We start from the raw sequence: 15,592 nt of genomic DNA on the forward strand, positions 1-15,592 counted from the left end.
GAGAACAGACCTCCTCTACATCCTCCTCTCGCTGGCGGTTGGGTTTCGTGTAGTCCAGAGGCTCCTCCCACTGTTCCTGTTTGTAGGCGTGGCCTGTGTGGGGCGAGGTCATGCCACTGCTGCCTCCGTGGTGCAGGGAGGAAGAGGAGGAGGAGGGGTCCGGGGAACACAACCCTGGGCTGGTACCCTCTCGTTTGACGGGCTTCTTCATGCTCAGGTCCAGAGTGCCATTTTCATCCACCCCGATGTCCTGCATAGGGAAAAGATAGTGGTGATGACAATCACAATCACATAACCTTGGCACACCACAGTCTATCACATGCAAGTCTATTCCCAGTGATCTTGATGCACCACCTGTCTCTGTTAGACACGTCTGTAATCTCCAATGTACAATGGACATAACATTGCCAACAGTGCTGTTCAAGCACCATTTGTTTTGGCAGATCGTCTAAAGGGGGGGACCAGGGAAACAGGCCTCTTGTTTAGTATTAATATGAAATGGGTTGTAGAGGAGCCAGAGAAATCAAAGCAGTGTGCCGTGACATGGAGGCTGTGGGGAGAGAGAGAAACGGTCCCTGGTCCCAGAACGGGCCCTGGTCCCAGAACGGGCCCTGGTCCCAGAACCAGCCCTGGTCCCAGAACGGGCCCTGGTCCCAGAACCAGCCCTGGTCCCAGAACGGGCCCTGGTCCCAGAACGGGCCCTGGTCCCAGAACCAGCCCTGGTCCCAGAACGGGCCCTGGTCCCAGAACCAGCCCTGGTCCCAGAACGGGCCCTGGTCCCAGAACGGGCCCTGGTCCCAGAACCAGCCCTGGTCCCAGAACGGGCCCTGGTCCCAGAACCAGCCCTGGTCCCAGAACGGGCCCTGGTCCCAGAACCAGCCCTGGTCCCAGAACCAGCCCTGGTCCCAGAACGGTCCCTGGTCCCAGAACGGGCCCTGGAAAAGAGGTGGGAGGGAGGAACAGAGAGAGAGAGAGAGAGAGATAGAGATAGCGATAGAGAGATAGAGAGAGTGACAGAGACAGAGAGAGAGAAAGACAGAGAGAGGGAGAGGGAGAGACAGAGAGAGAGAGAGAGAGAGAGAGAGAGAGAGAGACAGAGAGAGACAGAGAGAGACAGAGAGACAGAGAGAGATAGCGAGGGAGAGAGAGATAGAGAGATAAACTCCCATATCTACTGGGGGAAATTCCACAGTGTGCCATCACAGCAGCAAGATTTGTGACCTGTTGCCACAAGATAAGGGCAACCAGTGAAGAACAAACACCATTGTAAATACAACCCATATTTATGCTTATTTATTTTCCCTTGTGTTCTTTAACCATTTGTACATTGTTACAACACTGTATATATATATATATGAATAATATGACATTTGTAATGTCTTTATTGTTTTGAAATTTCTGTATGTGTAATGTTTACTGTTAATTGTTATTGTTTATGTTACTTTTGTATATTATCTACCTCACTTGCTTTGGCAATGTTAACACATGTTTCCCATGCTAATAAAGCCCCTTGAATTGAATTGAGATAGATAGAGAGAGAGAGAGACGGAGACAGAGAGAGACAGAGAGAGACAGAGAGAGACAGAGAGAGACAGAGACAGAGAGAGACAGAGAGAGAGAGAGACAGAGAGAGAGAGAGACAGAGAGAGACAGAGAGGGAGAGAGAGATAGAGATAGAGACAGAGAGAGAGAGAGAGAGAGAGAGAGAGAGAGAGAGAGAGAGGGAGAGACAGAGAGAGAAAGAGAGACAGAGAGAGGGAGTGATAGAAAGAGAGAGAGCGATCCAGCCGGAAGATAATGAAAAAAGACTACCTGGTGCGGCCAGGAACTGGCAGCTGGCCGAATTCAACAACAGCATGAAAAAGATTGAGGGATAGAAAACAAGAGAAGTTGATCACGTCATTTCCGGTCACAACTTGCAGACTTGTTTACGTGTTGCTGTGCGTTTTGTTGCCAACCAAATATGCTACCTGACAACTCTACGGTTATTTATTTTTAATTACCGTTTATATTTTTGTTTTTTCCCTCAACTTTTTCACTCCGGACGCTTTATCTGGACGTGGTTCGTCAGGACCTCCAACAGCCGAAGCTAAATAGTAACATTAACATGATTCCTTCTAATTGCAGTCGCTGTACTCATAATATACAGAAGAACGATCGCCTTGCAGCGAGGATAGCTGTGCTACAAGCCCAGCTTCAGACGCAATCGTTAGGCAAGGGTAATTTCAGTGTAGGAAAGGATGAAACAGCGTCTGTGCCACCAGTAAGTACAGATAGTAACGTTAGTATAAATCCCCTGGCACAGTCCCCGCAGCCGGACAACTTTCTCACGGTTTCTGGAGGGAAATGCTGTAGGAATGCTCAACCGGTGTCGCTCATTCAGCCGACAGAAACTTTCAACCGGTTTTCCCCATTAAGCAGCTGAGTCGGAGTCAGAGGCCGAGTCTTCTCTGGTCTCTACTCCTCCCGTTACGGGGTCTGAGACGCCGAAGCTTCCCACCATTAGCTCTGACAAATTGAAAACTCTAGTCATTGGCAACTCCATTACCCGCAGTATTAGACTTAAAACGAATCATCCAGCGATCATACACTGTTTACCAGGGGGCAGGACTACCGACGTTAAGGCTAATCTGAAGATGGTGCTGGCTAAAGCTAAAACTGGCGAGTGTAGAGAGTATAGAGGTATTGTTATCCACGTCGGCACCAACGATGTTAGGATGAAACAGTCAGAGGTCACCAAGTGCAACATAGCTTCAGCGTGTAAATCAGCTAGAAAGATGTGTTGGCATCGAGTAATTGTCTCTGGCCCCCTCCCAGTTAGGGGGAGTGATGAACTCTACAGCAGTCTCACAACTCAATCGCTGGTTGAACACTGTTTTCTGCCCCTCCCAAAAGATAGAACTTGTAGATAATTGGCCCTCTTTCTGGGATTCACCCACAAACAGGACCAAGCCTGACCTGCTGAGGAGTGACGGGCTCCATCATAGCTGGAGGGGTGCTCTCATCTTATCTACCAACATAGACAGGGCTCTAACTCCTCTAGCTCCACAATGAAATAGGGTGCAGGCCAGGCAGCAGGCTGTTAGCCAGCCGGCCAGCATAGTGGAGTCTGCCACTAGCACAGTCAGCGTAGTCAGCTCAGCTATCCCCCATTGAGACCGTGTCTGTGCCTCGACCTGGGTTGGGCAAAACTAAACATGGCGGTGTTCGCCTTAGTAATCTCACTAGGATAAAGACCTCCTCCATTCCTGTCATTATTGAAAGAGATGTGATACCTCACATCTCAAAATAGGGCTACTTAATGTTAGATCCCTTACTTCAAAGGCAATTATAGTCAATGAACTAATCACTGATCATAATCTTGATGTGATTGGCCTGACTGAAACATGGCTTAAGCCTGATGAATTTACTGTGTTAAATGAGGCCTCACCTCCTGGCTACACTAGTGACCATATCCCCCGTGCATCCCGCAAAGGCGGAGGTGTTGCTAACATTTACGATAGCAAATTTCAATTTACAAAAAAAAAAAAATGACGTTTTCGTCTTTTGAGCTTCTAGTCATGAAATCTATGCAGCCTACTCAAAACCGGCCTATAGTACAGTGTTTTGCTGACCTAGTGAAGGTTGTTATAGGGGTGAGGTTGCTATAGTGATAGGAGATCTACAGTACAGTGTTTTGCTGATCTAGTGAAGGTTGTTATAGGGGTGAGGTTGCTATAGTGATAGGAGATCTACAGTACAGTGTTTTGCTGACCTAGTGAAGGTTGTTATAGGGGTGAGGTTGCTATAGTGATAGGAGATCTACAGTACAGTGTTTTGCTGACCTAGTGAAGGTTGTTATAGGGGTGAGGTTGCTATAGTGATAGGAGGTCTACAGTACAGTGTTTTGCTGATCTAGTGAAGGTTGCTATAGAAGTGAGGTTGCTATAGTGATAGGAGGTCTACAGTACAGTGTTTTGCTGACCTAGTGAAGGTTGCTATTTTGGTGAGGTTGCTATAGTGATAGGAGATCTACAGTCCTGTCTTTTGCTGACCTAGTGAAGGTTGTTATAGAGATGAGGTTGCTATAGTGATAGGAGGTCTACAGTACAGTGCCTTGACCTAGTGAAGGTTGATATAGAGGTGAGGTTACTATAGTGATAGGAGGCCTACCTTGCTAGCCAAGTCCTCGTGCTTGGTGCTCAGGTTCTCAGGCCTCTCCCAGCAGCGCGTGGACAGGTTGAGGATGGCTGTAGCGGCCATGTGGGCTGCCTGGGCTTCATGGGAGTAGTCGTAGGCAGAAGAGGAGGCTGTCTTCCCATAGCCTCCATGCAGGCTGAGGCTGGGAGAAGAAGACTTTGGGGACGAGACTTTAGCTGAGGAGCAAAGAAACAGAGATATATCATCTCGTCCTGTATGTTTGTCCAAACTTTTGACTGGTACTGTATATATTTATGTATATATGTATGCATGCATAGGTTTAATATACATATATGGCTGTTAGTACAACATCCCGTTTCCTTACATTTGAAGGCTTTGGGTGAGGTTTCGCTGGTCGGTATATTTGATGCAAGCACACGCTTTCCAAACACCTGACAGTCGAAGCTTGCATAATCAAAGGAGACCTTGGAGTACTTCTCCAGCTCCTTGGCCAGGCTGGCACGAGGTGTGGCGGGTATCATGTTGGGCCTGTACTGCCTATAATGAGGCACCTCCAGTTGCTTCACAAAACACATGGGCCTAGAAGAAAGAGAGAGAGAGAGAGAGTTAGAGAGAGAGAGAGAGAGAGAGAGAGAGAGAGAGAGAGAGAGAGAGAGAGAGAGAGACCAATCACAGGGCAGGTCATTATCTCAGGAGAGAGAGGGGCAGGATTAAAAGCTATCTAATCAACAGAGGGGACATTTACATATTGTAGAGCATGGAATTTATGAGCTTTAAACCCTATAGTTTTTATGGGGTGCCAGGGCTTTTGTCAGACCTGTTGGGGTTAACTCCACTGACACACGAGAGGGTCCTGGGAGGGGACAGTGTAGCCCACTGTTTTCCCTCTCCTTATCACCATAAACAACCCCATATCGCTGGTCACAGACAGTAGTCACAAGCCATCCTATCAGAGCTGCCCTTGGCTATGACATCACGGTTCAAACAGCTGTCTCTCTCCGTCTCTCTCTCTCTCTCTCTCTCTCTCTCGGCTCACAGACACACAGGCAGGCTGGGAGGAGATGGCTTCTGTTGTGTTCATAGACAGACAGGCAGGCTGGGAGGAGATGGCTTCTGTTGTGTTCATAGACACACAGGCAGGCTGGGAGGAGATGGCTTCTGTTGTGTTCCTAGACAGACAGTGGTGAACTGAGTGGCGTGCTTTCTGCCCATTGATCACTGGGATACCCTCTCTCTCTTTTTATTCAATGTGGATTCCATTATTAAAAGGATATCATGTGACATACTTAGCCATCTCTGGTGTGTTCTCTGCACACATAACAGACCAGCTCATTTGAATGACAATGGGGGGAAAAAAACAAGGTTTTATGTTTTAATGCTTGTCTGTTTTGTCGGACCACAGACGAGGTTCCTCAAGGAAAGCAATTATTGCCCCCTATCCTCTCAATGCCCTGTAACTCGCATAATTATCTTATCGGGCGGCATTATTAATGAAAATACCAAGAAAGGAGCATGTACTTAGCATAATACCGCTGTCTGGTCGTTAACAGTAATTATAATTATTTTGGCATGATGAGGGTGAATAGAGGGTGACATGACAAAAACACATCATTGCAGTAGAGCTAAAACTGTGGTGTCCTGATGGACACTTCGCACGGGGTTTCACAATTGACAACAACACAAGTGGTGTTGAGCAGTCAAGGTTACAGCAGATACTGTATAAAGTCTCTGTGAACTAGAAGTCCACCGATTATTCGGAATGGCCGATTAATTAGGGCCCATTTCAAGTTTTCATAACAATCGGAAATCGGTATTTTTATTTTTTTACACCTTTATTTAATCTTTATTTAAATTGGCAAGTCAGTTAAGAACACATTCTTATTTTCAATGACGGCCTAGGAACGGTGGGTTAACTGCCTTGTTCAGGGGCAGAAAGACAGATTTTTACCTTGTCAGCTCGGGGATCCAATCTTGCAACCTTACGGTTAACTAGTCCAACGCTCTAACTACCTGCCTCACGAGGAGCCTGCCTGTTACACGAATGCAGTAAGGAGCCAAGGTAAGTTGCTAGCTAGCATTAAACTTAATCAATCACAATCACTAGTTATAACTACACATGGTTGATGATGGTTGCATATAATCGATGCAGTGCGCATTCGCGAAAAAGGACTGTCGTTGCGCCAACGTGTACCTAACCATAAACATCAATGCCTTTCTTAAAATCAATACACAGAAGTATATATTTTTAAACCTGCATATTTAGCTAAAAGAAATCCAGGTTAGCAGGCAATATTAACCAGGTGAAATTGTGTCACTTCTCTTGCGTTCATTGCACGCAGAGTCAGGGTATATGCAGCAGTTTGGGCAGCCTGGCTCATTGCGAACTAATTTGCCAGAATTTTTACGTAATTATGACATAACATTGAAGGTTGTGCAATGTAACAGGAATATTTAGACTTAGGGATCCCCCTGTTAGATAAAATATAGAACGGTTCCGTATTTCACTGAAAGAATAAACATTTTGTTTTCTAAATGATAGTTTCCAGATTTGACCATATTAATGAGCTAAGGCTCGTATTTATGTGTGTTATTATGTTATAATTAAGTCTATGATTTGATAGAGCAGTCAGACTGAGCGATGGTAGGTACCAGCAGGCTCATAAGCATTCATTCAAGCAGCACTTTCGTGCGTTTTGCCAGCAGCTCTGCTGTTTATGACTTCAAGCCTATCAACTCCTGAGATTAGGCTGGTGTAACGATGTGATGTGAAATGGCTAGCTAGTTAGCGGGGTGCGCGCTAATAGCGTTTCAAACGTCACTCGCTCTGAGACTTGGAGTAGTTGTTCCCCTTGCTCTGCATGGGTAACGCTGCTTCGAGGGTGGCTGTTTTCGTTGTCTTCCTGGTTCGAGCCCAGGTAGGAGCGAGGAGAGGTACGGAAGCTATACTGTTACACTGGCAATACTAAAGTGCCTATAAGAACATCCAATAGTCAAAGGTATATGAAATACAAATCGTATAGAGAGAAATAGTCCTATAATTCCTATAATAACTACAACCTAAAACTTCTTACCTGGGAATATTGAAGACTCATGTTAAAAGGAACCACCAGCTTTCATATGTTCTCATGTTCTGAGCAAGGAACTGAAACGTTAGCTTTCTTATATGGCAAATATTGCACTTTTACTTTCTTCTCCAACACTTTGTTTATACATTATTTAAACCAAATTGAACGTTTCATTATTTATTTGAGGCTAAATGTATTTTATTGATGTATTATATTACGTTCAAATAATTGTTCATTCAGTATTGTTATAATTGTCATTATTACAAATACATTTTTAAAAAATTGGTTGATTAATTGGTATCGGCTTTCTTTGTCCTCCAATAAATCGGTATCGGTATCGGCGTTGAAAAATTATAATCAGTCGACCTCTACTGTGAACTGCCTGTACCCACTAGAGAGATATGGAGAGAGAGAGAGACAGAGAGAGAGAGAGAGAGAGAGAGAGGAGACAGAGAGAGAGGAGACAGAGAGAGACAGAGAGAGACAGAGAGAGACAGAGAGGTGACCAATCATTACCTCAGGACTCGGTCATTGTTGTTGGGACTTTCTTTGAGGTGCTCTCTGATTGGCTGGGAGAGATGCTGCTTGTCAAGGTTGAGGCTCTTGGACAGCTTCTCTGCGGCTGCGATGGGGCATCCTGACAAACTGGGATAACCAATAAGAGGAGAGAGTGAATGCTGAGGAGAAGTCAGGCTGCTGTCAATGTATGTCTACATCAAACTGATTTAGAGTGACACATACAGAACATGCATTCATATAGATTAACATATACTGATACACACACACACACACACACACACACACACACACATATTGTAGAGTACCTGCGGTGGGTGTTACGGTTGCTGTTAACATGACCCTGTCCAGTGCAGCCTGGAGTAGGACACTTCAGCACGTTCTCATGCATGGCCAGGACTGGAGAGGACACAGACACAGAAGAATATTATGATTATTAGTATTACTATATTATTATATTATTATTATTATTATTATTATATTATTATTACTATGATATTATTATTATTACTATTATATTATATAATGATTATATAATGATTATTACTAGTATTATTATATTATTATTGTTACTAGTATTATTATATTATTATTATTATATTATTATTACTATTACTATTATATTATTATTATTATTATTATTATGATTATATTATTATTATTATGATTATAATATTATTATGGAATTATTATTATTACTATTATAATAATTATATTATGATTATATTATTATTATTATTACTATTACATTATGATTATGATTATAGTATTATTATGGGATTATAATATTATGATTATATTATTATTATGATTATTATTACTATTATTAGTATATTATAATATTATTATGATGATTATTATGATTATTATTATGATTATAATATTATTATTGTTACTATTAGTATTACTATTATTATTACTATTATTAATACCATTATTATTATTATATTATTACTATTATTAAGATTATTATTATTATTACTATTACTATTATTAATACCATTATTATTATTATTATTATTATATTACTACTATTATTACTATTATTAAGATTATTATTGTTATTACTATTATTATACTATTATTATTATTACTATTATATTACAATGATTAATACCATTATTATTATGATTATATTATTACTATTATTACTATTATTAATACTATTAAGATTATTATTATTATTAACACGTTCTCTACTCTGTCACATACAAGAATGTGTTTTTTCCTGTGTGACTTGGAGAGGGTATTGGGTATATGGTATGGTGTATAGGGTATTGGGTTAAGGGTTAAGGGATATTGGGTATAGAGTATTGGGTTATGGGGTATAGAGTATTGGGTATTGGGTATTGGGTATAGAGTATAGGGTATAGAGTATAGAGTAGTGGGTATAGAGTATTGGGTGTAGGGTATAGCTTATAGAGTATAGGGTATTGGGTATTTGGTATAGAGTATAGAGTATAGAGCATAGAGTATAGATCATAGAGTATTTGGTATAGGGTATAGAGTATAGAGCATAGAGTATTGGGTATAGAGTATAGGGTATAGAGGATAGAGTATAGGGTATTGGGTATATCGTATAGGGTATAGAGTATAGGCTATTGAGTATAGGGTATTGGGTATAGAGTATTGGGTATGGGGTATTGGGTATAGGGTATTGGGTATAGAGTATTGGGTATAGAGTATTGGGTATAGAGTATTGGGTATAGAGTATTGGGTATAGGGTATTGGGTACAGGGTATTGGGTATAGAGTATAGGGTATAGAGTATTGGGTATAGAGTATTGGGTATAGAGTATAGGGTATAGAGTATTGGGTATAGAGTATAGGGTATAGAGTATTGGGTATAGAGTATTGGGTATAGAGTATTGGGTATAGAGTATTGGGTATAGGGTATTGGGTATAGAGTATAGGGTATAGAGTATTGGGTATAGAGTATTGGGTATAGAGTATTGGGTATAGAGTATTGGGTATAGAGTATAGGGTATAGAGTATTGGGTATAGAGTATTGGGTATAGAGTATTGGGTATAGAGTATTGGGTATAGAGTATAGGGTATAGAGTATTGGGTATAGAGTATTGGGTATAGAGTATAGGGTATAGAGTATTGGGTATAGAGTATTGGGTATAGAGTATTGGGTATAGAGTATTGGGTATAGAGTATTGGGTATAGAGTATTGGGTATAGAGTATTGGGTATAGACTACTTGTCAGGATTTGGCCAGGATTGTTCAGGTTTTGGCCCCTAGATGCCCCCATTGTGCTTTTTTGACCCTTTTTGTTTTTCCCTTGTTCTAGTTATTAGTTGCACCTGTGCCTCATTTCCCTTGAATGTATATAAACCCTTCGTGTTCCTCAGTTCTTTGCTCTGTGTTTGTATGTTAGCACCCAGCCCCAGCAATGCTGTGAACTTTTGTTTCTCTAGTTGAATTTTCTTGAGGTACTCTGGTTTTGTTCTTGTTTATTTTTGATTATTCTTTTGAGGTTTGTTTTTTCCCTGCTGTTCTTACCACTTTGTGGATTTTCCTTGTGTCTTGGAGGATATACATTTTTTCTCTTGGAATTACTTTTGACGTTGTGGATTTATATTTTTGCCTGAAGATCTTTTCCTTTTTTCTTTATTAAATCACCGTCTCTAGTACTGCTGTGTCTGCCTCATCTTCTGGGTTCTGCCTCATCTTCTGGGTTCTGCCTCATCTTCTGGGTTCTGCCTCATCTTCTGGGTTCTGCCTCATCTTCTGGGTTCTGCCTCATCTTCTGTGTCTGCCTCATCTTCTGGGTTCTGCCTCATCTTCTGGGTTCTGCCTCATCTTCTGGGTTCTGCCTCATCTTCTGGGTTCTGCCTCATCTTCTGGGTTCTGCCTCATCTTCTGGGTTCTGCCTCATCTTCTGGGTTCTGCCTCATCTTCTGGGTTCTGCCTCATCTTCTGGGTTCTGCCTCATCTTCTGGGTTCTGCCTCATCTTCTGGGTTCTGCCTCATCTTCTGGGTTCTGCCTCATCTTCTGGGTTCTGCCTCATCTTCTGGGTTCTGCCTCATCTTCTGTGTCTGCCTCATCTTCTGGGTTCTGCCTCATCTTCTGGGTTCTGCCTCATCTTCTGGGTTCTGCCTCATCTTCTGGGTTCTGCCTCATCTTCTGTGTTCTGCCTCATCTTCTGTGTTCTGCCTCATCTTCTGGGTTCTGCCTCATCTTCTGGGTTCTGCCTCATCTTCTGTGTTCTGCCTCATCTTCTGGGTTCTGCCTCATCTTCTGGGTTCTGCCTCATCTTCTGGGTTCTGCCTCATCTTCTGTGTTCTGCCTCATCTTCTGGGTTCTGCCTCATCTTCTGTGTCTGCCTCATCTTCTGGGTTCTGCCTCATCTTCTGGGTTCTGCCTCATCTTCTGGGTTCTGCCTCATCTTCTGGGTTCTGCCTCATCTTCTGGGTTCTGCCTCATCTTCTGGGTTCTGCCTCATCTTCTGGGTTCTGCCGACTATCAGTGGCTCAGTTTACTAAGTGACTGTTTCTCACACCGGAGACCCGAGTTCGTAACCGGGTCCTGACACTACTGGATACAGAGTATAGGGTATTGGGTATAGACTACTGGATACAGAGTATAGGGTATAGAGTACTGGATATAGAGTATAGAGTACTGGATATAGAGTATAGAGTACTGGATATAGAGTATAGAGTATTGGGTATAGAGTATTGGGTATAGACTACTGGATACAGAGTATAGGCTATTGGGAAATGGGTATAGGTTATTGGTATAGAATATTTGGTACAGGGAATATGGTATTGGGTATAGCTTATTGGTATAAGTTACTGCGTATTGTGTACTGGGTATAGGGTAAGGTTTACTAGGTATTGTTAAAGGGTACTGGGTATTGTGTATAGGTTACTAGGTATTGTTATTGGGTATAGGTACTGACTCTCAGGAGGGATCCTGTCCTTGTGTGGACAACCAGACAGACTGCGGTGGTGGGGGTAGAGTCCAGTAACATGACCAGTCCCGTCACAGCCAGGGGTGGGGCATTTGATCTCCCTCTTCTCTGGCCTGCTTCCCTCTGTAGAGACAGCTAGAAGATATACAACATACCACTGCTTAACCATCTGCCTGAAAGCACTGTCAAACACACTACAGGAAATACACATTGAATCAAACAGAAAAATGCACACATTAGACAATTAATTGTGTATAGTCTTGTGGATGATTTGTATGTGTGGAGCAGGGAACTCATTTGGTCAAACTGAAGAGTGAAAAGGACACTGTATAAGTGGTAGTATTAATGTATACAGTAGAGAACTGAGGATCCCTGTTCACTATTACTATGCTGGAGGGAGAAAGAGGGAAGAGGTGGGAAAGCGATGCTCTATTGGCCTCCAAATTGAATGTTAACGAGACATGCGCCTTCTAATTAGTGCTTGGCAGAACATGAGCATCGCCACAGGAGGGTAGAACTGGGACAGGCTGCCCCACTAGGCACGGCCTGTTAGTGTCAGAGGCATGACAAATGGGAACGGTGCCAGGACACAACTAGGCCCAAACAATAACACATTAATAAACACTGCACCAATTTCATTCATTATCTCTCTCTCTCTCTCTCTCTCTCTCTCTCTCTCTCTCTCTCTCTCTCTCTCTCTCTCTCCCTCTCCCTCCCTCCCTCCCTCCCTCCCTCTAAACTCACTGATGAGTATCTGTGGTCTGTTTCTATTTGATAATGTATTGTAATATGGGAGACTGGTCCAATGGGTTTCTATTTGAAAGCTCTCTGGGGTTTTAGGCTGGGTATCCATAAAGCTCTCTGGGGTTTTAGGATGGGTATCTGTAAAGCTCTCTGGGGTTTTAGGCTGGGTATCTGTAAAGCTCTCTGGGGTTTTAGGCTGGGTATCCGTAAAGCACTTTGTGACAACTGCTGGTCTAAAAATGGCTTTATAAAATGCATTTGATTGATTGATTGATTGGAACGCCATCCATACCTTTGCTGCTGAAGCAGCTGTTGCGCATGGCGTTCAGGTGTTTGGGCCGGTCGTCCATGCTGAAGTAGCGGTGGTGGAGCTCCGGGGTGACAGCGGGGTGACGGAGGAGGAGGAGGTCGCGAGGCCCCTTCACCTGTTCTGCCTTCAGGGCGATGGCCTGCTCCAGGAGCCCCAGATTTCCCCGGGTCATATCATACGTCTCTGACTCATCCGTCCACCTCTGAGACAAACTATCATCTTCCTCCTCCTCCTCCTCATCACCATCTTCATCTTCATAGTCCTTCCCCGAATCTTCTGAGCGCACCTCGATTATGTCAGAGGCCGCTGAGGCCTTATGGGAGATGTAGTGCTGTAAGGGGCTGACTCTGTGGGGATTGTAGTTCTCCAGTGGGATGGTCCTGTGGGGGTTGTAGTTCTCCAGGAGTCTGGTCCTGTGGGGGTTGTAGTTCTCCCCTGGGCTGGTCCTGTGGGGGTTGTAGTTTTCAAGGAGGCTGGTCCTTTTGGGCATGTAGTGCTCTGTAGTTCTGTCCCCTTGTGTGGCTGGTCCCTGAGCTGCTGCATTGCTGCTAATGGAGTTAGAGGTGGGCAGGACGACAGGGTGCACTCTCTCATCCACCTCCTCAATGTCATCTTCCTCCTCCTCTTCATCCAGGATCTCCTGTGGCTGGTGCTCTGCTTCTCTCCTCTCCTCTTCATACTCTTCCTCCTCCTCATCTTCCTCAGCCTTGTCCTGCTGCTGGTGAATGTCTCCAGTGAAATACGGGTGCTCAAAGGTTCTCTGTGTCACAGCCTCCCTAGTCTCCTCAATCTCATCTTCCTCCTCCTCCTCCTCTTCCTCCTCCTCCTCTTCCTCCTCCTCCTCCTCCTCCTCCTCTACTGGGTGTTCCACTGCCACAGTGGCGTGCTCCACAGCTGTGATATCCTTCTCTGTCTCCATGGTAACGTGCGCCTGTGAGGTGGTCTCTGCGGTGTCGGGGACCCTGCCCAGGTACAGTAGAGAGTTGGCTAGGATCTGATGGTAACTGGAGTAGTCTGCTCTCTTAGGCCATTCCCCCTCCTCAGTTTTACATGTTGTTTTACTGGATCCCGGCTCAATGATCATGCATTCTTCTGTGGGAGAGTCAAGGACACGTCGGTGAGTTAGAAACAGCAATGGACAGGAGAGGTATGATGGTAGTTACCATCATCCTCTCTGTCATCCACTCCCTCCTTGTCATGATCCGAATGATATCATCATTAATAAACAGTGCCCGTTAATATGAGTCACACATCATGATCACTTGGTTCATTGTGAGTCATGGTGGTGTGTGTTTACAGTACAGTGTACAGCACCTACCTTCATCTGAATCTATGCTCTCCTCTTTCTGCTCTGTCACATTCTCCTCCTCATCCTCCTCTTCCTTCTCCTCCTCCTCTGGCTTTTCTTCCTGCTGTGCCTGTGGTTGTTCCTCTGTCTTCTCTTCCTTCTCCTTCTCCTCCTCTTCCTCCTCACTGGCCTCCCCCTCCACCTCCTCCTCGCTGTTCCCATCACTGTCCACGCTGAAGCCCTCGTCCATGGCCAGCTTTAGAGGGTGGGACTTCCTTTTAGAAGATGGCTGCTCCTGCTCTGCCTCAGCATCCGCCAGACGTCTCTTCCTGACCAATGGGCAGCCCAGCACACTGCACGGGAACAGGGGTAGAGAGTGAGAGGGGGGTGTTGGGAAGAGAGAGGGAAAGGGGGAGAGGGAGAGGGGGGTGTTGGGAAGAGAGGGGGAGAGGGGGAGAGGGAGAGAGGGAGTTGGGAAGAGAGGGGAGTGGGAGAGGGGGTGTTGGTGAGAGAGGGGGAGAGGGAGAGGGGGGTGTTGGGAAGAGAGGGGGAGAGGGAGAGATGGAGGGAGGGAGAGGGGGGTGTTGGGAAGAGGGGGGGAGAGTGAGAGGGGGGTGTTGGGAAGAGAGGGGAGAGGGAGAGGGGGTGTTGGGGAGAAAGGGGGAGAGGGAGAGAGGGGGAGGGGTGTTAGGGAGAGAGAGGTGTTTGGGAAGGGAGGGGGAGAGGGAGAAGGGGACATTGGGAAGAGAGGGAGTGAGGGGGAGAGAGGGGAAGAGAACCCCGAGGGGTGCATCTTCAGTCATGAGCATCAAAAATAGCTTATGGAGAGGTAGAAACTCAAAGCATAACATAACAAAACAAAACAAACCAAACAATAATACAAACATGCCTATCAATGAGTTAAAATGCCATGGAGATCTGAGATGAATAATGGAGGGATGCTGAGTGTACTGCACTATGCCTGGAGGAAAGATCTGTTCTCGCTCTTACATTACAACCAATCACAGCCAACTGACTGGAACTTTAATGAACACACAACGAGAGGCAGTGGAGGATCAAATTCAATAAAGCCTAGAAAACAGAGGGAGTGGAGGGAATCTATAAACACGGTTCATCTGGAAATTGGTTCTTGAATGAATACACATGTAAATAAATGTAATTTGTAATATCTTTCCAATAAGCTGGAGTCACGACGCAGCGAGCGGCCCCAGGTCTACAGGGGTCTTCTTGGTAAGACAGAGGGAGCGGCCCCAGGTCTACAGGGGTCTTCTTGGTAAGACAGAGGGAGCGGCCCCAGGTCTACAGGGTGTCTTCTTGGTAAGACAGAGGGAGCGGCCCAAGGTCTACAGGGGTCTTCTTAGTAAGACAGAGGGAGCAGCCCCAGGTCTACAAGGGTCTTCTTGGTAAGACAGAGGGAGCGGCCCCAGGTCTACAGGGGTCTTCTTGGTAAGACAGAGGGAGCGGCCCCAGGTCTACAGGATGTCTTCTTGGTAAGACAGAGGGAGCAGAACCAGGTCTACAGGGTGTCTTCTTGGTAAGACAGAGGATGCGGCCCCAGGTCTACAGGGTGTCTTCTTGGTAAGACAGAGGGAGCGGCCCCAGGTCTACAG

The 15,592-nt window shown here is 44.8% G+C and overlaps 1 protein-coding gene across 1 annotated transcript in view; it reads right to left on the reverse strand.

The window, feature by feature from the left end:
* Positions 1 to 15,592, reverse strand: part of LOC139417394 (myelin transcription factor 1-like) — a 64,096-nt gene that overhangs the window by 10,159 nt on the left and 38,345 nt on the right. The window contains exons 5-13 of the mRNA XM_071166664.1: positions 14,013 to 14,335; positions 13,218 to 13,786; positions 12,677 to 13,124; positions 11,629 to 11,763; positions 8,030 to 8,120; positions 7,722 to 7,850; positions 4,505 to 4,719; positions 4,153 to 4,355; positions 11 to 250 (exon numbers count right to left, since the gene is read on the reverse strand). Coding sequence (XP_071022765.1) covers positions 11 to 250; positions 4,153 to 4,355; positions 4,505 to 4,719; positions 7,722 to 7,850; positions 8,030 to 8,120; positions 11,629 to 11,763; positions 12,677 to 13,124; positions 13,218 to 13,786; positions 14,013 to 14,335 — 2,353 coding nt within the window. The remainder of the gene's footprint in view (positions 1 to 10; positions 251 to 4,152; positions 4,356 to 4,504; positions 4,720 to 7,721; positions 7,851 to 8,029; positions 8,121 to 11,628; positions 11,764 to 12,676; positions 13,125 to 13,217; positions 13,787 to 14,012; positions 14,336 to 15,592) is intronic.

This window comes from Oncorhynchus clarkii, chromosome 9 (assembly GCF_045791955.1).
Source record: "Oncorhynchus clarkii lewisi isolate Uvic-CL-2024 chromosome 9, UVic_Ocla_1.0, whole genome shotgun sequence".
In the NCBI taxonomy this organism is placed as follows: Eukaryota; Metazoa; Chordata; class Actinopteri; order Salmoniformes; family Salmonidae; genus Oncorhynchus; species Oncorhynchus clarkii.